At 43.7% G+C, this 23735-nt stretch overlaps 1 protein-coding gene across 1 annotated transcript in view; it reads right to left on the reverse strand.

Moving 5' to 3' along the window:
* loxl1 (lysyl oxidase-like 1) overlaps positions 1-15063 on the reverse strand; it is a 112764-nt gene extending 97701 nt beyond the window's left edge. Inside the window, exon 1 of the mRNA XM_059946184.1 lies at positions 13599-15063. Within this exon, the coding sequence (XP_059802167.1) occupies positions 13599-14727 (1129 nt within the window). The 5' untranslated portion in view covers positions 14728-15063. The remainder of the gene's footprint in view (positions 1-13598) is intronic.
* Positions 15064-23735: the final 8672 nt, after the last annotated feature.

Raw genomic sequence — 23735 nt, forward strand, 5'->3', positions numbered from 1 at the left:
CGCCTTAAATATATACACGGACTTGGCTTCCACCACAGTCTGTGGCAGAGCAATCCACAGATTTACTAATCTCTGCCTCAAAAAATTTCTCCTCACCTCTGTTTTAAATGGTCGCCCCTCAATTTTGAGGCTGTGCCCCCTAGTTCTGGATACCCCCACCATAGGAAACATGCTCTCAACATCCACCCTATCTAGTCCTTTCAACATTTGGTAGGTTTCAATAAGATCCCCCCCCACCCCCACGTTCTTCTAAATTCCAGTGAGTACAGGCCCAAAACTGCCAGACACTCCTCATATATTAACCCTTTCTTTCCCAGAATTATCTTCATGAACCTCCTCTGGACCCTCTCCGATGACAACACATTCTTTCTGACACATGGAGCACTAAATTGTTGACAATACTCCAAATGCAGCCTGCCTAGTGCCTTATAAAGGCTCAGCATCATCGCCTTGCTTTTATATTCTATTCCTCTTGAAATAAATGCCAACATTGCATTTGCCTTCTTTACCACAAACTCAACCTATAAATTAACCTGGGAGCCTTGCAGAAGAACTCCCAAGTCCCTCTGAACCTCTGATGTTTGAACCTTCTCCCCATTTAGATAAAAGTCCACACTATTGTTCCTTTTACCAAAATCCATTACCATACATTTCCCAACACTGTATTCCATCTCCCACATTTTTGCCCATTCTTGCAATTCGTCTAAATCTTGCTGCAATTGTATTCCTTCCTCAGCAGTACCTACCCCTATACCTAACTTTGTATCATCTGCAAATTTTGCCACAAAACCATCAATTCCATTATCTAAATCACTGACAAAGTGAAAAGCAACAGTCCCAATACTGACCTGAGAAACAACACTAGTCACCGGCAGCCAACCAAAAAAGTCCCCCTTTATTCCCACTCACTGCCTGCCTCTCAGCCATTCCACCATCCATGCCAGTAACTTTCCCATAGTGCCATAGGATACTATCTAGTTAAGCAGCCTCATGTGTAGCACCTTATCAGATGCCTACTGAAAATCCAAGTAAATGACATCCACTGCCTCTCCTTTGTCCAACCTCCTTGTTACTTCCTTGAAGAACTTGAACAGATTTGTGAGGCAAGGCTTCACTTAACAGAAACCATGCTGACTTTGACTTTTATTTTATCATTAGTCTCGAAGTACCCTAAAACATCAACCTTAATAGTAAACTCCAACACTTTCCCAACCACTGAGGTTAGACTAACTGGCCTATAATTTCCTTTCTTTTACCTTGCTCCCTTCTTAAAGATTGGAGTGACATTTGCAATCTTCCAGTTGGGATCAAGAGATTATTGAAAGATCATGACCAAAGCATCCATTATTTCTTCAGCAACCTCTTTCAGGACTCTGGGTTTTATCCATCTGGTCCAGTGACTTATCCACCTTAAGACTCTTTGAGTTTGCCTAGCACTTTTTCTTTTGTGATATCAATGGTTTTCCCTCCTGCTCTCTGACACTCACAGACCTCTGACACACTGCTAGTGTCTTCCACAGTGAAGACTGATGCGAAGTACCCATTAAGTTCATCTGTCATTTTTTGTCCCCCATTACTACCTCACCAGAATCATTTTCCAGCAGTCCAATATCAACTCTCACCTTTTTACTCTTTATATAACTGGAAACTATATACTACTCTGTATATCTTGCTTTATATTATTGGCTAGTCTGCCCTAATAATTCATATTTTCCCTTCTTATAGTTTTTTTTAGTTGCCTTTTGTTGGATTTTAAAAGCTTCCCAATCATCCAACTTCCCACTTGCTTTTGCTACATTATATGCCCTTTTCTTGGCTTTTATGCAGTCCATAACTTCCCTAATCAGCCACGATTGCCTACTCCTGCCATTTGAGAAAAATTTCTTCTGTGGGACATATCTATCCTAGTGAACTACTCCCAGAAACTTCAGCGATCTCTGCTCTGCCATCATCCCTACCAGTATCCTCCCCCAATCCACCTGGGCAAGCTCCTCCCTCATGCCTCTGTAATTCCCTTTATTCCATTGTGATACTGATACACGTGACTTATGCTTCTCCCTCTCAATTTGCAGTATGAATTCAATCATATTATGATCATTGCCTCCTTAGGGCTTATTTATGTTAAGCTCCCTAATAAGATCTGGGTTATTATACAACACCCAGTCTAAGATAGCCTTTCTCCAAGCAGGCTCAAGCACAAGCTGCTCAAAAAAGCCATCTCATAGGCATTAATCAAACTCCCTCTCCTACGATCTGAACCAACCTGATTTTCCCAATCCCCTTGCTTACTGAAGTTCCCCCATTACAATTGTTCCATTGCCATTTCCAGCTCCCTTTTGCAATCTTAACCCCACATCCTGGCTACTATTTGGATGCATATATATAATTCCCATAATGTTTTTACCACCCTTGCAATTTCTTAACAAAGATACAACATTCTCTGACCATGTCACCTCTTTCTAAAAACTCAATTCCATATCTTCCCAACACAGCCACACCACCACCTTTGCTTTCCTGCCTGCCCTTTCACTACAAAGTATATCCTTTGATATTAAGCTCCCAACTATGGCCTTCTTTCAACCACAACTCAGTGATGCCCACAATGTCATACTGACCAATCTCTAAGTGTGCCACGAGTTCATTCACCTTATTCCGAAAGCTACACGTATTTAGAAACAGTGCCTTCAGTTCTGCATTCTTCACTCTTTTGAATTTTGCCTCTGTGGTAAAATTTAACTCTTTGCTCTGTCTGCATTGTACCCAGTCATTGGCTAGCCCTTCCTTACATTCATGCTACATCCATCATCTGCTTGTAAACCTGCTGGTTCCTCCTCAGCTCTCTCATACTTGTTGCCACATTAGTTTAAACCATTCCCAACAGCTAGGTGTCCATGACATTAAAAAGGTTGGGAAACCCTGATCTAAAACTTTTCCAGCCACATTTGACAGACAGTTTAGCTGTGCACAGTGCAGCTGTGTGTGAAGAGCAAAAGGTAACTGCCAATGCAGGAAATCTCAAACAAGCAATAACAAGTCCTGTGAAAACTCAGTGTGTCAGGGAACATCATTAGAAAGAGTTAATTTTTCAGGATGAAAGCTAATCATCAGTGCTTGAATCAATATACAATGGACTGCTAGTAAATAGGATTTGTATAGATAGGTATGTAATAGTTGGCATAGACATTATGCTTCTGTGTCGTATGACTACTCTTGAAGAACTATTACAAAGTTCAGTCAGTTCCAACAAAGGATCATCAACTCTTTTTCTCTTTCCACTGATACTGCTGGCCTGCTGAAAGCTTCCAACATTTTATGACCTTTGATTTTAAATAATGTGATTAGTATAACTATGGAAAAGAAATGAGAGAAATTTTCTTCTAAAAAAGCATATGGAACACACTCCCAGTAGAGAGATTGAGATACAAATCAAAGATGCATTTAAACAGAAGCTGGATGAAGGGGAAATGAATAGTGGCATCTGAAGACCATAAGAGGTGTTAACCACAGGGCTTCTCAAGTCTACTACGCTATTCAATAACATCATCACTGATTGGTCTTGGCCTCAAGAATATTTTCAATGGTTTATCTTCTACAACTGAGGAAGAAAATACCAATGATCCTTTAAGTGCAATCATTAAATTGGTTTATTATTGTCATATGCAGAGTAGTTTTTCATACCATGGTTTGCACACAGATGGTTCATCGCATCAGTACATCGAGGGAGTACAAAGGAAAACAAAAACAGAATGTAGAAGTTAGAGGAAATGTAGTGCAGGTGCACTACAAGTTCAAGGCCATAGCACAGTAGATTGTGACATCAAGAGTCCAGCTTATTGGAGTAACGACTGTTCAATAGTCTTCTAACAATAGGATAGAAGCTGTCCCTAAGCCTACTGGGAATTGCTTTAATGCTTTTGTATCTTCGGTTCAATAAGAGGGGAGAGAAGAGAGGATGTCCAGGGTGGATGGGGTATTTGATTATGTCAGCTGCTTTACTGAGGCAGAAAGAAATACAGACAGAGTCCATGGATGGGAGATTGGCTTCCACGAAGTGCCTAGCTGTGTCCACAACTCATTGCGGTTTCTTGCAGTCACGGGCAGAGCAATTACCAAACTGTGATGACTTCTAAGGTGCTAAAAAAAAGGTTTGTTAAAAAAAAAATAAGGGTGCATAGGGGATGTGCCCTATCTCTTTAGCTTTCTGAGGAAGTAGAGGTGCTGGCATGCTCCAAAAGCTACCTTGGATTGAGAGGTCAAGTATGATGACAGAAGGTTTACGTAAAGCAGAAGCCCTGGCATGTTGGGCTGGATGTGCTGCTTTTATAATATGAATTCTATAAATAATACATCAGCGTTGACAGTGGTTTAACATCCTCGCAGTTACGTTATTTTTGCCTGCCAAAGTTTGTGCATACTAATTGCAATATTAAAGAATAAATTAGACAGCAGGAACTGAATGACAGGTTAAAAGTTTCAGGACGTGTTCACAATGGTCAGTTTACAATAGGGACGTAGAGTAGAAAAGCAGGGAAGTTGTGTAGAACAACACACACAAAATGCTGGTGGAACACAGCAGGCCAAGCAGCATCTATAAGGAGAAGCACTGTCAACGTTTCGGGCCGAGACCCTTCATCAGGACTAACTGAAAAGAGAGATACTAAGAGATTTTAAAGTAGTGGGGGAAGAGGGAAATGCGAAATGATAGAAGACCGGAGGGGGTGGGATGAAGCTAAGAGCTAGAAAGGTGATTGGCGAAAGTGATACACAGCTGGAGAAGGGAAAGGATCATGGGATGGGAGGCCTCGGGAGAAAAAAAGGGGGAGAGGGGAGCACCAGAAGGAGATGGAGAACAGGTATGGTGATGGGCAGAGAAAGAAAAAAAAACAAAACTAAATATGGTAAGAAGGGGAGGAGGGGCATTAACAGAAGTTGGAGAAGTCAATGTTCATGCCATCAGGTTGGAGGCTACCCAGTTGGTATATAAGGTGATGTTCCTCCAACCTGACTGTGGATTCATCTTGACAGTAAAGGAGGGCATGGATAGACATATCAGAATGTGAATGGGATGTGGAATTAAAATGTGTGGCACTGGGAGATCCTGCTTTCTCTGGCGGACCGAGCATAGATGTTCAGCGAAACGATCTCCCAGTCTGCATTGGATCTCACCAATATATAAAAGGCCACACCGGGAGCACTGGACGCAATATACCACACCAGCCGACTCACAAGTGAAGTGTCACCTTATCTGGAAGGACTGTCTGGGGCCCTGAAAGGTGGTGAGCAAGGAAGTGTAATGGCAGGTGTAGCACTTGTTTCACTTACAAGGATAAGTGCCAAGAGGGAGATCGGTGGGAAGGGATGGGGGGGCCGAGTGGACAAGGAAGTCACGTAGGGAACGATCCCTGTGGAAAGCAGAAGGGGGGGGGGAGGGAAAGATGTGCTTGGTAGTGAGATCCCGTTGGAGGTGGCGGAAGTTACGGAGAATTATACATTGGATCTGGAGGCTGGTGGAGTGGTAGGTGAGGACAAGGGGAACCCTATCCCAAGTGGGGTGGCGGGCGGATGGGGTGAGGGCAGATGTGCGGGAAATGGGAGAGATGCGTTTGAGAGCAGAGTTGATGGTGGAAGAAGGGAAGCCCCTTTGTTTCAAAAAGGAAGACATCTCCTTCATCCTGGAATGAATCATCCTGAGAGCAGATGTGGCGGAGACGGAGGAATTGTGAGAAGGGGATAGCCTTTTTGCAAGAGACAGGGTGGGAAGAGGAATAGTCCAGGTAGCTGTGAGAGCTTATAGTAGATATCAGTAGACAGCCATCTCCAGAGATGGAAACAGAAAGATCAAGAAAGGAGAGGGAGGTGTCAGAAATGGACCAGGTAAATTTGAGGGTAGGGTGAAAGTTGGAGGAAAAGTTAATGAAGTCAACGAGCTCAGCATGCATGCAGGAGGCAGCACCGATGTAGCAAAGGAAAAGAGGGGGACGGATACCTGTATAGAGTTGGAACATGGACTGTTCCACAAAGCCAACAAAAAGCATAACTGGGACCCATGCAGGTGCCCGTGGCTACACCCTTGGTTTGGAGGAAGTGGGAGGAGCCAAAGGAGAAATTATTGAGAGTAAGAACTAATTCCGCTAGACGGAGGAGAGTGGTGGTAGAGGAGAATTGGTTAGGTCTGGAATCCAAAAACCAGCGAAGAGCTTTGAGACCATCCAGGTGGGGGATGGAGGTATATAAGGACTGGACGTCCATGGTGAAAATAAGGCAGTGGAGGCCGGGGAACTTAAAACCATTGAAAAAATTCAAAGCGTGAGAAGTGTCATGAACATAGGTGGGAAGAGATTGAACAAGGGGGGATAAGACAGTGTCAAGGTATGCAGAAATGAGTTCAGTGGGGCAGGAGCAAGTTGAGACAATAGGTCTACCTGGACAGGCAGGTTTGTGGATCTTGGGTAGGAGGTAGAAATGGGAAGTGCGGGGTGTGGGAACTATGAGGTTGGTGGCAGTGGATGGGAGATCCCCAGAGCTGATAAGGTTGGTGATGGTATAGGAGACAATGGCATGGTGCTCCTTAGTGGGGTCATGATCAAGGGGTAAATAAGGGGAGTTGTCACTGTGCCTCGGCCAAGTAGAGGTCAGTACGCCAGACAACAACAGCTCCCCACTTTATCAGCGGGTTTTATAGTGAGGTTGGGATTGGTGCAGAGGGACCGGAGAGTAGAGTGTTCGGAAGGAGTGAGGTTGGAGTTGTAACAGGGTGTAGTGAAGTCGAGATGGTTGATGTCCCGTCGGCAATTAGCAATAAAGAGATCCAGAGCAGGCAGAAGACCAGAGCCGGGTGTCTATGAAGAGGAGGAGGGTTGAAGATGGGAGAAGGGGTCATCGGTGGGGGCAGGAGAGTCCTTGCCAAAGTAAGCTCGGAGACGGAGCTGGAGGAAGAAGAGTTCAGCGTCATGGCGTAAGCGGAACTCACTGAGGTGTGGGCAAAGGGGGACAAAGCTGAGGCTCTTACTGAGGACAGAGCGCTCTGCCTCAGAGAGTTGAAGATCGAAGGGAATGGTAAAGATCTCATGAGAGATGGGATCAGAGGGGGGAGGGAAGCTGGTAGTGTCAGTGGAGAGGGAAGGGTTGAGGTGAGAGGAAGATGGAGCCTCTGAGGGCCCAGGAGCTGACAATGGGATCTGAGGGAGAGAGGACTGCAGAGTGGTGGCGGCGGAAGGGGAGACGGGAGTCACAATCTCAGCATGTGAAGACCCGGCCTGGAGTTCAAGACTGGAGTCTGGATTTTGAATATGCCCAGGGTTGCTGGGGCAGCCCAGATCGACAGCCAAAGCCAATCCATGGCCATTGGAACACATGATGATGGTGCTGGAGTCCAGGTTTTGAATATGCCCAGGGTTGCTGGGGTACCCGAGATCGACAGCTGGGCCCGGGGCCACAATACGAAGTCCATGCTCTGGGGTCTGCAGATGGAAGATCTTGCGATCCTTACAGGACGTGATAAAGTCAAAGAAACAACGATTGCACGCATGGATCCGATGGAGGATGAAATAACAGACAGGTCCATTGCAAATGGAGAAAAAGGTGTCTCGGAGGCGTGGAAGGGATTGTGATAGGGACACCAGGTACCTTCTCATGGCGGAGAGTGTCGCCCTCAAAGCTTGACGGAAGAAACAACAGGAGGCAGTCAATTAAATGGGAGTACCTGGGATCCTCAGAAGCTGTGTTGAACTTGTATTAAAACATGTTAGGCCAGATATGGAGTATTGTGTCCATCTCAGGTCAGCTCACTTCAGAAAGCTACAAAGATCCCAACAAGGATGCAAAAATTGTTCTAAGGAGGGATTTTAGCCACCAGATTAGACCACAGAAGCTATAGGGTTTGAAATAAAACAGATTTGGAGATGAACTAGAGTGGTAATGCACATGTTGGATTAGATAGAAGTGAGCTGTTTCCATTAATGAATGATAGATAACATTTTGGCCTCATTATAGAAAAGAAACTTATTTTTCCCCCAAGCAAGAGCAGCAATGATCAGCAACTCACTGTCCTGTCAGCAGGGGTGATAGGAACAGAATTAATATTTCCAAATGGAGATATCTAGAATAATTTACAGGTCTGCAGGAAATGAGGAGGGAGATTAAAAATCTAGTTGAAAGGTGCCTCAACAACAACCTTTCCTTTAACAACAATAAAACTAAAGGTCTGATTGACTACAGAGATGGAAAATGGAGGTCCATGAGCCAGTTCTCATCAGGGGATCAGAGGTAGAAAAGGTCAACTTTAAATTCCTGTGTGATCATTTCAGATGATCGGCCCCATCTTTGGGACATCATCTGAAACTTTGACAAACTCCTTTAGATGCACAGTGAAGAGTATACTGACAGGTTGCATTACAGCCTGAATTTTCATAGCATCATTCAAAACACTATAACCGGAACTCAAAGATCTTAAGTCTTATCAGATATGAGAATCACTAAAGGGAGGTTGTACTGAAACTACCCAATCTTCAAAGAGTAGTTCACTTCCCTAATTATTCTTCATGAAGAGATTAGCTGCCAATATCCACTATTCAAGCAGTAGGTGTCTTCTCCCTACCAGGGATAAAGTACTGTACTTTCAGCTATAATGTAGTTTAAAACACAATTCATTTATTTTCAGAAATACATGCATAAATCCAAACAGCGTTCTTAAAACATTTAAAACTCAGGATCTCTATTTCTACAAACTATTTCTTAAACATAAAGCATTTCTAAAACACAAACCATTTCCAAAGCACGGGTACAATTCCTATAAACTAAAAAGACATACCAACGATGTAGATGTGAATCATTCCTCAGACCCCAAAGCCAGAGAAATGGATTCCAGTTCACCACGTTTCTTTATGTTCTTTAGCCATTCCCAATAAGCCTGAACTGCTCTCTACATTTATACCTTTTTCTCTGCCACTTAGGTAACTTCACATGCATATTTCCTCAGATACTCTTTTTGCACAAAAAGGTCTAAGAGTTTCAGAGACATAGATCTCAGCTTCCCACCATCGATGCTGTGAAGCTAACTTCCTTGAGTACATAAACATTCCAACATTGATAGATCTGTTATTGATATGAAAAATCATCTATTAAATTAAATAACCCATTTTCTTATATTGCATTTCTTGAGCAGCAATAAACCAGGTGGATGAGCTACATATTGCTTTCCACAGACAAAGCATTTGCTATATACAGAGCTTGTCTGTAAAGCTATGCCTTCAACTTCAGGATGATTATTGCTGTCGGGAAGCGGCCTGGTCGAGGGAAGTGCCTGGTGTGAAGTGCTAGTCTTTGGCTCGAGAGTCTTCGGTGAGGAGACTATGCCAGGCACAATTGCAGAGGGTGAAGACATGACCGCTAAGCTGATTCAGTGTGCTACGTACATGATGTGGGAGGTCAGGAACACTGATGGTGCCCCAGGCTGCTACAGCTGTGGAAAGTGTGTCCAGATTCAGCTTCTGAAGGAGCATGTTGCAGCACTGAAGAAAGAACTGGAAGACCTCGGGTTTATCTGTGAAAACGAGGATTTTCGGGACAGGACCTACAGTGAGGTTGTTACACCGAGGATACCGGAAGAGAAAAAGGGGGCAACGATGAGGAAGGAAAAGGATGCTTGAAGTACAGGAGACCCCAGGGGATGTACCTCTCATAAACAGGTTCACCTTCTTGGAAGCTGTCAGGACAGAAGATACTACCAGTCTGAGAGGCGGACAGGTCTGTGAGCTGAAAATTGGTGCAGAAGCAGAGCCCAGGAGTCAAACATCAGGAAGAGCCGTGGTAGTAGGGAACTCCATCGAAAGAGGTACAGAAAGGGGTTTCTCCGGCAACAGGTGAGATTTAAGGATGTTGTGTTGCCTCCCTGGTGCTAGGATCCAGGACATCACGGACCGAATGCAGGGAATCCTCAAGGGTGAAGGTGAACAGTCGGAAGTGGTAGTGCATGTCGGCACAAATGACATCGGGAAGAAGAGGAAGGACATTCTGCAGCGGGACTTCAGAGAACTCGAAAGAAGGCTGAAAAGCAGGACTTCCAGGATGGTTATCTCTGGTTTGCTTCCAGTTCCTCGTGCTGGAGAGGGCAGGAACAGGGAGATAATGGATCTGAATGTGTGGCTGAGGAGCTGGTGCAGGAAACAAGGATTTATATTCTTGGACCACTGAGATCTGTTTTGGGGTAGGGATGAATTGTACAAAAGGGACAGGTTGCACCTTAATAGGCGGGGGACCAGCATTCTGGCAGACAGGTTTGCCACTGCAACACGGATGTGTTTAAACTAAGTAGTGGGGGGGGGAGGAGATGAACTAGAAATATAAGGATGGAGTTAAAGGGAAAGTGAAAATAAGAAAAGTTAAAAAGGACAACAGAATCAATGGAGTAAAGAGATCATACAGTATGGCCAAGTGAAATAGGAATTCATATGAAAGGAGAAGGGAGTACAGAATTAAAAGTATTATATATGAATGCACGAAGTATAAGGAATAAAGTAGATGAACTTGAGGCTCAGTTGGAAATTGGCAAGTACGACGTTGGGGGAATAACTGAGAGATGGTTTCAAGCGGACAGGGCCTGGGAAATGAACATTCAAGGATATACATCTTATCGAAAGGACAGACTGACTGGCAGAGGGGGTGGGGTGGCTCTGTTGGTGAACATTTTCCAATGTTCCAATATTCAGTCCCTTGCGAGGGGGGTCATAGAATCTAGGGATGTAGAGTCAGTATGGATAGAACTGAGAAATTCTAAGGGTAGGAAGACCCTAATGGGAGTTATCTACAGGCCCCCAAACAGCAGTCTGGATGTAGGGTGTAAGTTGAATGAAGGATTAAAATTGGCATGTCGCAAAGGTAACGATACAGTTGTCTTGGGGGATTTCAACAAGCAGGTAGACTGGGAGAATCAGAATGGTACTGGACCCCAAGAAAGGGAGTTTGTGGAGTGCCTCCGAGATGGATTCTTAGAACAGCTTGTACTGGAGCCTACCAGGGAGAAGGCAATTCTAGATTTAGTGTTGTGTAATGAACCGGATTTGATCAGGGACCTCGAGGTAAAGGAACCATTAGGAAGTAGTGACCATAATATGATATGTTTTAACCTACAATTTGAGAAGGAGAAGGGAAAATCAAATGTGTCAGTATTACAGTTGAACAAAGGGAACTATGGAGCTATGAGGGAGGAGCTGGCCAAAGTTTAATGGAACAATACCCTAACAGGGAAGACAATGAAACAAAAATGGCAGGTATTTCTGGGAATAATGCAGAAGGTGCAGGATCGGTTCATTCCAAAGAGGAAGAAAGATCCTAAGGGGAGTAAGGGGCGGCCGTGGCTGACGAGGGAAGTAAAGGGCAGTATAAAAATAAAAGAGAAGTATAACATAGCAAAGTTGAGCAGGATACCGGAGGACTGGGAAGCTTTTAAAGAGCAACAGAAGATAACAAAAAAGGCAATACGCCAAGAAAAAATTAGGTACGAAGGTAAACTAGCCAAGAACATAGAGGAGGATAGTAAAAGTTTCTTTAGGTATGTGAATAGCAAAAAAATAGTTAAGACCAAAATTGGACCACTGAAGACAGAAACGGGTGAATTTATTATGGGGAACAAGGAAATGGCAGATGAGTTGAACAGGTACTTTAGATCTGTCTTCACTAGGGAAGACACAAACAATCTCCCAGATGTACTAGGGGCCAAAGGAACTAGGGTAAAGGATGAACTGAAGGAAATTTATATTAGGCAAGAAACGGTGTTGGATAGACTGTTGAGTCTGAAGGCTGATAAGTTCCCAGGACCTGATGGTCTGCATCCCAGGGTACTGAAAGAGGTGGCTCTAGAAATCGTGGACGCATTGGTGATCATTTTCCAATGTTCTATATATTCAGGAACAGTTCCTGCTGATTGGAGGGTGGCTAATGTTGTCCCACTTTTCAAGAAAGGAGGGAGAGAGAAAACAGGGAATTATAGACAGGTTAGTGTGACGTCAGTGGTGGGAAAGATGCTGGAGTCAATTATAAAAGAGGAAATTACGACACATTTGGATAGCAGTAGAAGGATCAGTCCGAGTCAGCATGGATTTATGAAGGGAAAATCATGCTTGACTAATCTTCTGGAGTTTTTTGAGGATGTAACTATGAAAATGGACAAGGGAGAACCAGTGGATGTAGTGTACCTGGACTTCCAGAAAGCTTTTGATAAAGTTCCACATAGGAGATTAGTGGGCAAAATTAGGGCACATGGTATTAGGAGCAGAGTACTGACATGGATTGAAAATTGGCTGGCTGACAGCAAGCAAAGAGTAGTGATTAACGGGTCCCTTTCGGAATGGCAGGCTGTGACCAGTGGGGTACTGCAAGGTTCGGTGCTGGGACCGCAGCTGTTTACAATATACATTAATGATTTAGATGAAGGGATTAAAAGTAACATTAGCAAATTTGCTGATGACACAAAGCTGGGTGGCAGTGTGAAATATGAGGAGGATGTTATGAGAATGCAGGGGACAGGTTGGGTGAGTGGGCAAATGAATGGCAGATGCAGTTTAATGTGGAAAAATGTGGTTATCCACTTTGGTGCCAAGAACAGGAAGGCAGATTACTATCTAAATGGAGTCAAGTTAGGAAAAGGGGAAGTACAACGAGATCTAGGTGTTCTTGTACATCAGTCAATGAAAGCAAGTATGCAGGTACAGCAAACAGTGAAGAAAGCTAATGGCAAGCTGGCTTTTATAACAAGAGGAATTGAGTATAGGAGTAAAGAAGTCCTTCTGCAGCTGTACAGTGCCCTGGTGAGACCCCACCTGGAGTATTGTGTACAGTTTTGGTCTCCAAATTTGAGGAAGGACATTCTTGCTATTGAGGGAGTGCAGCATAGGTTCACAAGGTTAATTCCAGGAATAGCGGGAGAGATTGGAGCAACTGGGCTTGTATACACTGGAATTTAGAATGATGAGAGGGGATCTGATTGAAACATAAGATTATTAAGGGATTGGACACATTGGAGGCAAGAAGCATGTTCCCGCTGATGGGCGAGTCCAGAACTAGAGGCCACGGTTTAAGAATAAAGGGTAGGCCATTTAGAACTGAGATGCGGAAAAACTTTTTCACCCAGAGAGTGGTGGATATGTGGAATACTCTGCCCCAGAAGGCAGTGGAGGCCAAGTCTCTGGATGCATTCAAGAGAGAGTTAGATAGAGCTCTCCTAGATAGCGGGGTCAAGGGATATGGGGAGAGGGCAGGAACGGGGTACTGATTATGTACGATCAGCCATGATCACAGTGAATGGCGGTGCTGGCTAAAAGGGCCGAATGGCCTACTCCTGCACCTACTGTCTATTGTAAGTGCTGGACATGCCATTAGGGACTATCCAGACAGAAAAAGACTAAAGCAAAATTCTTAACTAATAAACATGCTTTTGAAAAATCAGTGTTTTATAAACCTGATTATCTTACAACATCTGCAGCCACGCCAACCAGGAACATAACTATTCCAAGAATTTTAATTCCCCTTGAAGTACACATAACAATTTCACGTTATGTTAGGCATAAACAAAACCCTGTTTCACGTAACTTTTGAAACTATACCTCTGCCAGCACGGTCTTGTCGGTAGACACTTCCGAAGGCCAACCTTGGCCCAGGCACCAGGCGGCCATGGTCCATCTCACCATTGGGAAGCGCTCTCTGGAACGGATACTGCTCCACATTTGGATCGCCGGAGCGGTCAGGGGGGTACTGGTCCACCGGGACGATGCGGCCGACTTGCGGGTAGAAACCAGAGCGTGGGAGGTCGGGGTTCGCCACCCTCGGCCCTAAGTGACCGGCATCGGGGGACGGACCCGGCTGCACGGCAGAACTCCTGGACACTGTGGATGGCAAGAGCGACGAAGAATCTTCTCCTCCCGTGACCGCCTGTCCCCTGCTCTCGTCGTACAGGCTGTGCATGTATCGCCTGTCCAGACCATCGTGGGCATACGGTGACTGGGGCACGCTGTATCTCTCCTGCACTGGGTTCTGCCCTTGGTATCTGTAGGGGTAGATGTTCTCTCCATAGTCGCCATACCGGCTCCTAGGCTGGTAGGGGTACCCTGCACCACTATCCAAAGGCACTCTGCGATAGGGAGGGTGCTCGTCGGGGTTATCAAAGCCCCTGGACGGCCCATACTCATAGCTGGGGTCGTAAGAGTTGGGATAAGGGGGCTGCGCCACTGGGAACCGGGGGTAAGGTGCTTGGGCGAAGGTGGGCTCAGAGTAAGGCGGCTGGCGTGGCCTTGACCGGGGGGCTTGCCTTGCGGCGGGCTGCATGTACCGGTGGGTGTGGGTGGGGTCGCCGAAGGCGCCCTGCCTCCAGTTGTCCGGGACCTGGCCGAAGCCGAAAGGGTGCCTGGTCTGCCCCCTCACCGTCTCCGAGCCGGCTCTGACGGACGGCGAGGGAGCCTGGCGCCGCCCCGTGCCCCTGGCTCGGGGCGACCCGCTGGGGTGCCTCGTGGAGCCTCCCAGCCAGACCCTCGGGTTTCTCCGGGACGCCGAATGCCCGGCCGGCACGTACTCGGAGCCGGTGTTGAGGAGGCTGTAGACCCGCCCGTTGTCCTCCCATTGAATCATCTGCCGCCAGCGCTCGTTCGGCCCACCGGTCTGGGCTCGGACCCCGAGGTAGGGCAGCGAAAAGAACCAGCCCAGCACTGTGGGGAGCAGCCAGCCCGTGACCCCTGGCATCCCGCGCGGCGTCAATCCTCTCTGGAAGCGAAAAGAAACAGATAAAACCAAGAAGCAAAACTTTCAGGTCTCAGATTCCCCGGCAGCGCTGCAACGCAACTATGCGCAGCTCCAGCATGTTGGGGAAGGGTGTTCCAGATCACAGACAACTCCACTGTTCCCAGCGCCCTGCCAATTCCTCAGTGCACCACCTCACTTTTTTTCCTCTCCCTCTCTGTCCCCCCCTTCCTTCTTTTCTTTTTCACCCCGGTTCCAGAATCCAGCTGCTCGCCACCAACTCGTGTACTCTGCACTTTTCCCACAGAAGGGAATGCCGTGAGATCCCTGCGCCCGACTGATTTCCCCTTTACTTTAAAAAAAACTGCCTAGACCGCCCTTTGAGTGACAGCGTAGTTTAAAGTTTGCCGATCGGTTAGATATTCCTCCACATTGAAATTATCTTGGAAGAGGAGTGATTTTCTTAATGAATTCTCAGAAATTACAACCCCCCCCCCCACCCCCACCCCCACCCCCACACACAGAAACTACAGACAGAGAGACTACCTAAATCTCTCTTTCATACATTTAAATTCCTGTGCCAGATAAACTTCCCAGCTTGGTGTCCCATAATGACCGACTTGTCAAATTATAAGATGTTCACCAGCAAATCTGAGAGGGAATTCAGAAGAAACATTCTGTTCTAGTCAGGATGAGGAACTTTAGAAGGGGTGCAAAAATGGTTTCGCAAATCAGAATAATCAAAATCCGGTTTATTATCACTGTCTTATATAATGTGAAATTTCTTGTTTTGCTGTAGCACTACAGTGCAAAAACATAAAATTATTATAAATTGCAAAATAAATAAATAGAGCAAAAATTTAATTAGGTAGCATTCAAAGACCGTTAAAAAATCAAATGGCAGAAGGGAAGAAGCTGTTTGTGAATATTTGAGTGTGGGCCTTCAGGCTCTTGCACCTCCTCCCTGGTGATAGTAATGAGAAGAAAGCATGTCCCAGATGGTGCTTGGATTAGAGAGTATAAATTATGAGGAGAGGTTGAACAAACTTGGGTTGTTTTCTCTGGAGCATCAGAAGCCGAGAGAGATCTAATAGTTTATAAAATTATGAGAGGCATAGTTAGGGTAGACAGTCAGAATCTTTCCCTCAGGATAGAAATGTCAAATACTAGAAGACAAATGGGAGGGAGAAAGCTTGACAGAGATGTGCAGGACAGGTTTTTTTATTACACAGAGAGAGGTAGCTGCTTGGAATATGTTACCGGGGTGGTATTGCAAACAGATACAATAGAGGCATGAACACATGAACGTGCAGTAAGTGGAGGGATATGGATCTGTACAGACTGAAGAGATTTAATTTCATTTGGCGTCACGTTCAGCACAGGTGTTGTTGGCCGAAGAGCCCGTTCCAGTGCTGTTCTATGTCGCTCTATAAACTGACTCATTGCCACCTATTATTCAGTGAATTTGTATTTGCCATTGGAGCTCTGCTTAGCCACATTTCGTGTGTACAGGGAGTAGAACAAAGGGCTAAGCACACAGCCTTGAGATGCACCTGTGTTGATGGTCAGCAAAGAGGAAATGTTTTTACCAACCCTTGGCTGATGAGGGAGATAAGTATCCTGTTGTCGAGGGAGGTACTGAAGCCTTGGTCTTAGAGCCTGATGATTAATTTGAATGGGGTGATTGTGTTGGACATTGAGCAGTAGTTGATGAACGTCAGTCTGACAGATATGTTCCTGTTGGCCAGATGGTCCAGAGGAATGTAATGAGGCTTGCTACTAAAAGGCAGTGACCGTATTCAAAGGAGGTCATGCTGCAAACATAAGACATGGCTGGTGTTAAAATGAGGAGGCAACTCACAATGGTACCTGACCCTTCTTCTCAGGATGTTTGACCCTGTTCTCTGGACAAGATCTCTTCTGAACTGCCAGCAAACATTATTTGCACTTCGGACCAATGCAAATTATTTTCAGATCAAAAGGTGTGTAGTAGAAACAGGAGAAATGGTATCACATCTTTATTTTAAAATTTAGTTTTCTTTAATGAATCTATGTTCAACTATTCCATTTGAAACAGCTCTTCCAACAGTAAGGCAAGTAAGTAACATACCCAGTCTACATTATTTTTCCCATCATAAAGCCAGCATTAGGGAAAAATACTGGCACACAAAACAAAGGACATCTCTGTGAAAGGTAAACAGAGGTAGGTTGTAAGCCTTCCTCAGATTCCCACAGGAGGCATGTTTTCTCCAGTTTAAAGAGAATGTTTAGTAACAACATTATTGGGAGGCCCTGATAGTCACTGCATTACAGGAAGGAAGGATGTGATATCGCTAGAGAGAGTATACAGGATGATGTTGTCAGGTTTAGTTATGAGGAATGGTTGGCAAGGCTGGGAATGTTTACTTGGGAATAGGGGGAGCAGAGAGACAATTTAGTTGGTGTATGAAATCATGATAGGATCTACTTTCTTAGCAGTTTGGTCAATATTAGGAGAGAAAAGTTTCAAGACAATTAAGAACCAATTATGCTGGTGCATTTGGAGTCACAAATAGGATGGCAGATTTCTTTCATTGAAGGACATCAATGATGAACCTATCACCTGCCAGCTCTTGCTACCACCCGCATTCCCCCCAGATCTTTATACTGGCTATCTTCTCTCTATCTTTCAGTCCAGATGAAGGTTTTCGACCTGAAATGTTGACCGTCCGTTTCCCTCCACAAATGCCACCAGACCTGTTGCATTAATGAACTCCGAGGGGGAAATAAGGAAAACATTTCTCATCCAAAAAATTGGGGCTTGAAATTCACTGCCTATAGGATTAGAATCAGTACAGAAGTAGAAATCCTCAACTCGTTTCAAAAGTATCTGGTTTGCATTTGAAATGCTAAGAAAGCAATGAGACAAGAAAAGAGAATCATGCAGTACAGAAACGGGCCTTTTGTTCCACTGACTCCACATTAACCACCAAACAGCCATTTATTTTATTTTATGTAGAGATACAGCATGGTAACAGGCCCTTCTGGCCCCAATGAGCCCATATCACCCAGTTAACCCACTAACCTGTAATCTTTGGAATGTGGGAGGAAAGCAGAGCACCTGGAAGAACCCACGCAGCAGAATGTACAAATTCCTTAGAAGCAGCAGAAGAATCGAACCTAAGATGCATTGCACTCTACATCTATTTTCCACATTCCATCAACTCCTCTCAGATTCTAAAGCTCACCCATGTATTATAGTTGATTTCCAGCAGGCAATTAACTTACCAATCCATGCATCTTTGGAATGCGGGAGGAAACTGAAGCATCCAGAGGAAAAGAGGACAAGGACACGAGATAAAACTATCATCTGCAGATACCCTTCCAAGCCACAGGCCATCTTACACACAAGCAATTCTGCAGATGCAGGAAATCCAGAGAGGCACACAAAACACAGGAGAACTCGCACCACTCACACCCTCCCCCCACCCCCGTGCTTCCATCGATGGCACAACAGTGGAAGCTGCAAACTCCTGGGAGTGCACATCACACATAACATTTCATGGTCCCGGAACACATCCTGCGCAGTCAGAAAAGCTCACCAGCACATCGATTTTCAGAGAAGGCTGAAGAAAGCTGAACTTTGCACATCCATAATCACGTCATTCAACAGATGCGTAGTAGAGACCATCCTAACAAGCTGCATCACCGTTTGGTAGGGAAGGTGCATTGCTGCAGATGAGAAGGCTCTACCATGGGTTATCAAAGCTGCCCAATGCGTCACTGGCTCCAGCCTACCCACCATTTAGGACATATACTACAGAAAGATGCAGGAAAAGGGTCAGTAAGGTCATGAAGTATCCCACCCACCCTGCTCGTGGACTATTTGCCCCACTCCCATCAGGTAAAAGTCTATGTAGCATCCATGCCAGGACCACCAAACTCAAAAACAGTTACTTTCCCCAAGCAGTGAAGCTGATCAACACCTCCACCCTCTACTTATTATTCCCCAACAGTCTCCTTACAGCCTAGTGGCACTTTATGGACATACAATCAATCTGTGTGTATAAGTTATGTAATATATCTATATTTATTGTGTGTGTTTTTATTATTATTATTGTGTTCTTTATCCTTTATGTTTTTTTTGTGCTGCATCAGATCCAGAGTTACAATTATTTAATTCTCCTTACACTTGTATACAGGAAATGACATTAAACAAAAGGACTGCGGGAACCGCCTCACCCAAAGAACAACAGCAGTTCAAGAAGGCATTCAATCACCACCTTCTCAATTAGGGATGAGCAATTAGTGCCAACTTTAACAAAGCACCCAGATCCTGAAAAGAAACAAGTAACATTATCTTGGCATGATTGCTAAAATCCATAAGCAATTAGAAGATCAGATTGATGTTCATCAAGAAGGCACGTCAGCGGCTATACAGAACTTCATTAGGAGTTTAAGATGCTACCAAAGACCCCAGCAGATTTCTACAGTTGTACTTTGGAGAGCATTCTAACTGGTTGCATCACCGTCTGGTATGGAGGGGCCACTAAACAGGATCGGAAAAACATGCCAGGTGTTGCAAGCTCATCCTGGGCACTAACCTCCTCAGCATCAAGAACATCACGAAAATGCATCAAGGCAACATCCATGATTAAAGCCCCTCACCACCCAAGTCATTCCTCCTTCTCATTACTACCATCAGGAGCCTGCAGATGCACACTTACTGTTTTAGGATAGTCTGCATCTCCTCTGACAACACATTTCTGATTGCTCCATGTACATGACTTCACTCTTCCTCTTTTGCAGTTTTTATTTATTCATTTTTATTTGTAACTTATGGCATTTATTTGTCTTGCACTGTACTGCTGCCATAGAACAACAAAAATCATGACTTGTCTGTGATAATAAACCTGATTCAATTGATGGGTTTAAGCTCATCGTATTTCCCAAGGACAGTCAACAGTGGAAGAGATAAATGCAATATTAATAGTAATTCACCCCAGTGCACTTTCACTCCAGGTTCCTGAACCTGATCAGATTTATATCCCCTTGAAGGAAAACAGACGGAACGTTGTTTTGGAGCTGGGCACACCGTTCATTTATGACTTTATTCAGCAGGTGTTTCAGTTCGGGAAAAGTGGGATCCCTCCGTGCCATATTTGACTGCAGTCAGTTATTTGGATTAGGGTTTAATTACGTTGACTCCCCTCAAAGGAGACTCCTCAGAACATTTCATGCCCCTCAGAAGGAATAGCAGATTCACTCAGACAGTAAGCATTTTGTGAACAAAATTTAAAGAGACTGACCTCAATAAGGTGCCTGCGGTCAAGTGACTTCAGATCTCATCCGTTTACCAGCTTGTGAGCCTGGTCATAGCAGGAGGGGTAGCGAAGATGACAGTTGCTTATCCTCAGGCAGAAAAAACATCATTGCTCATTCTACTTTTAGACCTGTTAGCCTTCCAGGTGTTTGACAGTGATGTTATTGTACTTGCATGCCTGATAGACAGGGTCACTTAAATGCTTAGAAAATGTTTCCCCTGCGGGGGAACCTGGAACAAGAAAAAGCAGTTCTGCAGATGCAGGAAATCCAGAGAATTCAAAGAATCCAAAGAAAAATATGAAATGGACCTTCTCTCAGAGGGGTGTCACTCTTTGGAAGGATGATGGGGCAGAATCAGTGAATGCATTCAGGCTAAAGTCAGCTGCTGGTCTGTGAGGTGGTCGTTATCAGGACCATGTGGGAAGGTGGAAATGTCAAGGGCAGGATGAAATAACAATCACAACAGAGGCACTCTTCCTACTACCTGCAAGATGGCACCCTGATTTAAGAGCCGTTGACAGTTACACTTCCACATCGAGGTGCTGTTCGAGACAGAAAGGCCTTCCAGCTGAAGTCAAGATCTGATGGAGCAGATCTTATAGATCATATGGCCTTCTGCTTATATTTCTGTTCCTTTAGCTCCTATTTAGTCTTATCTGTGACTGACTGGGTTTAACACTGACTGTAATTCAACACCTTACTGCCTTGATTTCCACTCATTCCAGAGATCAGCACGATCAGACCTGACCTCCATATGCAGTAATCTACCCATTACGGAGTTCTGCTGCACAGATCCAGGTATCAAACATACTCACAGATTAATAACTTCTCAACCAAGTTAGGCGATGCCCTCAAGAAGGGAGCATCCATCATTGAGCACCTTCACCATCCAGGACATCCCTTCTTCTCATTTCTATCATCATGGAGGAAGTACGGGAGCCTGAAGACCCACACTCAATGACTCAGAATCAGCTACTCCCCATCCACCATCGTATCTCTGAAGAGTCTATGAACATATGGATACTACCTTGTTATTCCTTTCTTTTTTGCATTATTTATTTATTTTGCAATTAGACTCAGAATTAAGTTTAGAGCATCATTTTATATAATTGTTTTGTGGCAGCAGTACAGTGCAATAACATTAATTTGCTAACAGTGATGAAATAACTTTATAATAATTTCATGTGTTTGCATCGTACTACTGCCACTAAACAACAGATTTCACACCTTAAACGACAGTGAAAATAAACTTGCTTCTGATGACTAATAAAGGTACTGAAATTTAAGAACAGTAACTATAGCAAGAATGAGATAAAATTTAGAGAAATGTGAGATTTCAAATAAAACCTTTCTACTGTGAAAAGTGTCACTTGTTTTGGGACTGGCACTAGGACCTGTGAAAATCCCTTGCACTCCTGTAGGACTCGTGAATTGATCAGTTGATCCAGCTCTTCTTTAAGCCGTTTTTTTCTATATAGTCCTCAATTTCAACAAATCGCTGTCACTCTGTGTGATTCAAGTTACTTCTTTTTCTTGTAATTTATTTTTTATTGAAGTTCACCAAACAAACATTTCCATAAGATGTATTTCAGACATTGTACATATACATCATATAATCATATATATCACAAATCTCCACAAAGTATTTATCTGAGGTATACACTTATAGAAAAGAGTGGAAAGAAAACCAAGCAAAGGGAAAGAACTATGTACAAGTAGGGAGTGATCTTTTTTTACAACAGATTCATTGATTTGAGAGAATAAAATCAGGCCTATGAGCCATTATGTAGTTAAACCATTTTTCCTAGTATGAATCAAATTGTTCCAGCTTATGATTAACATATGCTGTTATCTTCTCCATTTTGTAAATGTCCATTGTAATTTCCATCCATGTATTAGTTGGGCTCTCCTGTGATAACCATTTCCTAGTAAGAGTCTTTTTACCAGCCACCAACAGTATATTCATTAAATATTTATCTCTTTTCAATCATTCTTGAGGTATATATTCAAAATATATGATCTTACTCTCCAAGGGTATTTCACATTTAAAGATGTCTTGTAGGGCATTGTGCATCCCCCTCCAACAGTTGTTGATAACAGGGCAATCCCAAAAAATATGATAATGATTTGCATTTTGATTTCCACAATTTCTCCAGCAAACAGGGAGGTTACTATCATAATGGGATTTCTGAGAGGGTGTAATAAAATATCTTATCAAGTTTTTCCAACCAAACTCCCTCCATTTCTGTGAATTGGTACACTTCCATTGTTATCTCCATGTTGTTGTCCATTCTTCCTCAGATAGAATTATCCCTCCTTCCTTCTCCCATTTTGTTTTAATGTATGAAGTCGAATGTGTTTTAAGATTTAACAACCCCTTATACATGCTTGAAATGATTCTACTACCATTATCTGAATTATATGCTTCTCTAAAGAGCTCTATCAAGCATGTATTTGCCTTGGTTACATTTTTAAGCGTCTTATTAACATATTGTCACATCTGTAAATACCGATAAAAATCTTGTTTTTCTAATAAGTGTTTCTCTTTAAGCATTTCAAAACTGAACAGTGTTCCTTCTTTCATTATGTTGCAAAGAACTGTTATTCCTTTAGCTGTCCAGTCCTTAAATCTGGCATCCAATTTATTTGGTGTAAAATCAGAGTCATATGCACACCATTTAAGAATTGCAATATCTCCCTCTAGATTATATTATTTTATAGAGGTTTTCCATATTTTAAGAGTCAATTTCACCCATGGGTTATCAACAGTATTTATGTACCTTTGCAGGTTGATATCGGCCAAAATTGCTTGGATGGGGATGGGAAGTACCCGCTTCTCAGTGTTTTTCCATTGAGCGTCATATGATGGGTTGCACCAACATATCACTGCTCTCAACTGTGCTGCAAAATAATAATCTCTAAGAGAAAGTAGGCCCCATCCCCCCTTTTCCTTTGCTAATTTCAAATTCTGAGAGGAACTCTAGGCCTTTTACCCTGCCAAATATACCTTGATGGCATCTTGTTCCATTCATTGAATTGATTTTGATTAATCTCTATTAGTAGGGTCAGAAAGAGATATAACAGTCTGGGCAGTATATTTATTTTAATAGACTCAATCCTTGAATTGAGACTGAAAAAAGGAATCAGGCTCCATCTTGCCACATCTTCCTTAATTTTTTTTATATAGAGGCTGATAATTACATTCTGATCATTTTGCCAGATCTTTTGGCATAATGATGCCCAAATATTTGAAAGACTACCTGTGTGCCATGCCCAGGGGTATCGACTTTCAATTTCTCTTGGTGGGCTATAGTAATATGAAAGTAATTGGATTTTATTTATGTTGATCTTGTATCCAGATAATTGACCATATTGTTCAAAGGATTGCATCAAATTAGGTAAAGAGTATGTGGGTTGCCCTAGATAGATCAAAATGTCATCTGCATAACAAGCCAATTTATGCTCTGTCCCTTTAATAGTAATTCCCCTGATATCTTCATTTTGTCTGATGTATTGAGCTAATGGTTCCAGATATAGCGCGAAGAGTAGTGGTGACCATGCACAACCCTGTCTCGTGCCCCTTTCTAGGGTAAGACTATTTGATGAATATCCATTGATTTTAATCCTAGCAGTAGGATTGTCATATAGTGTTTGTATAGTTTTAATAATTGTGTCTTGGAAACCAAATCCATGTAAAACTCTGTAAG

Source organism: Hypanus sabinus, chromosome 21, assembly GCF_030144855.1.
Source record: "Hypanus sabinus isolate sHypSab1 chromosome 21, sHypSab1.hap1, whole genome shotgun sequence".
Classification (NCBI taxonomy): Eukaryota; Metazoa; Chordata; class Chondrichthyes; order Myliobatiformes; family Dasyatidae; genus Hypanus; species Hypanus sabinus.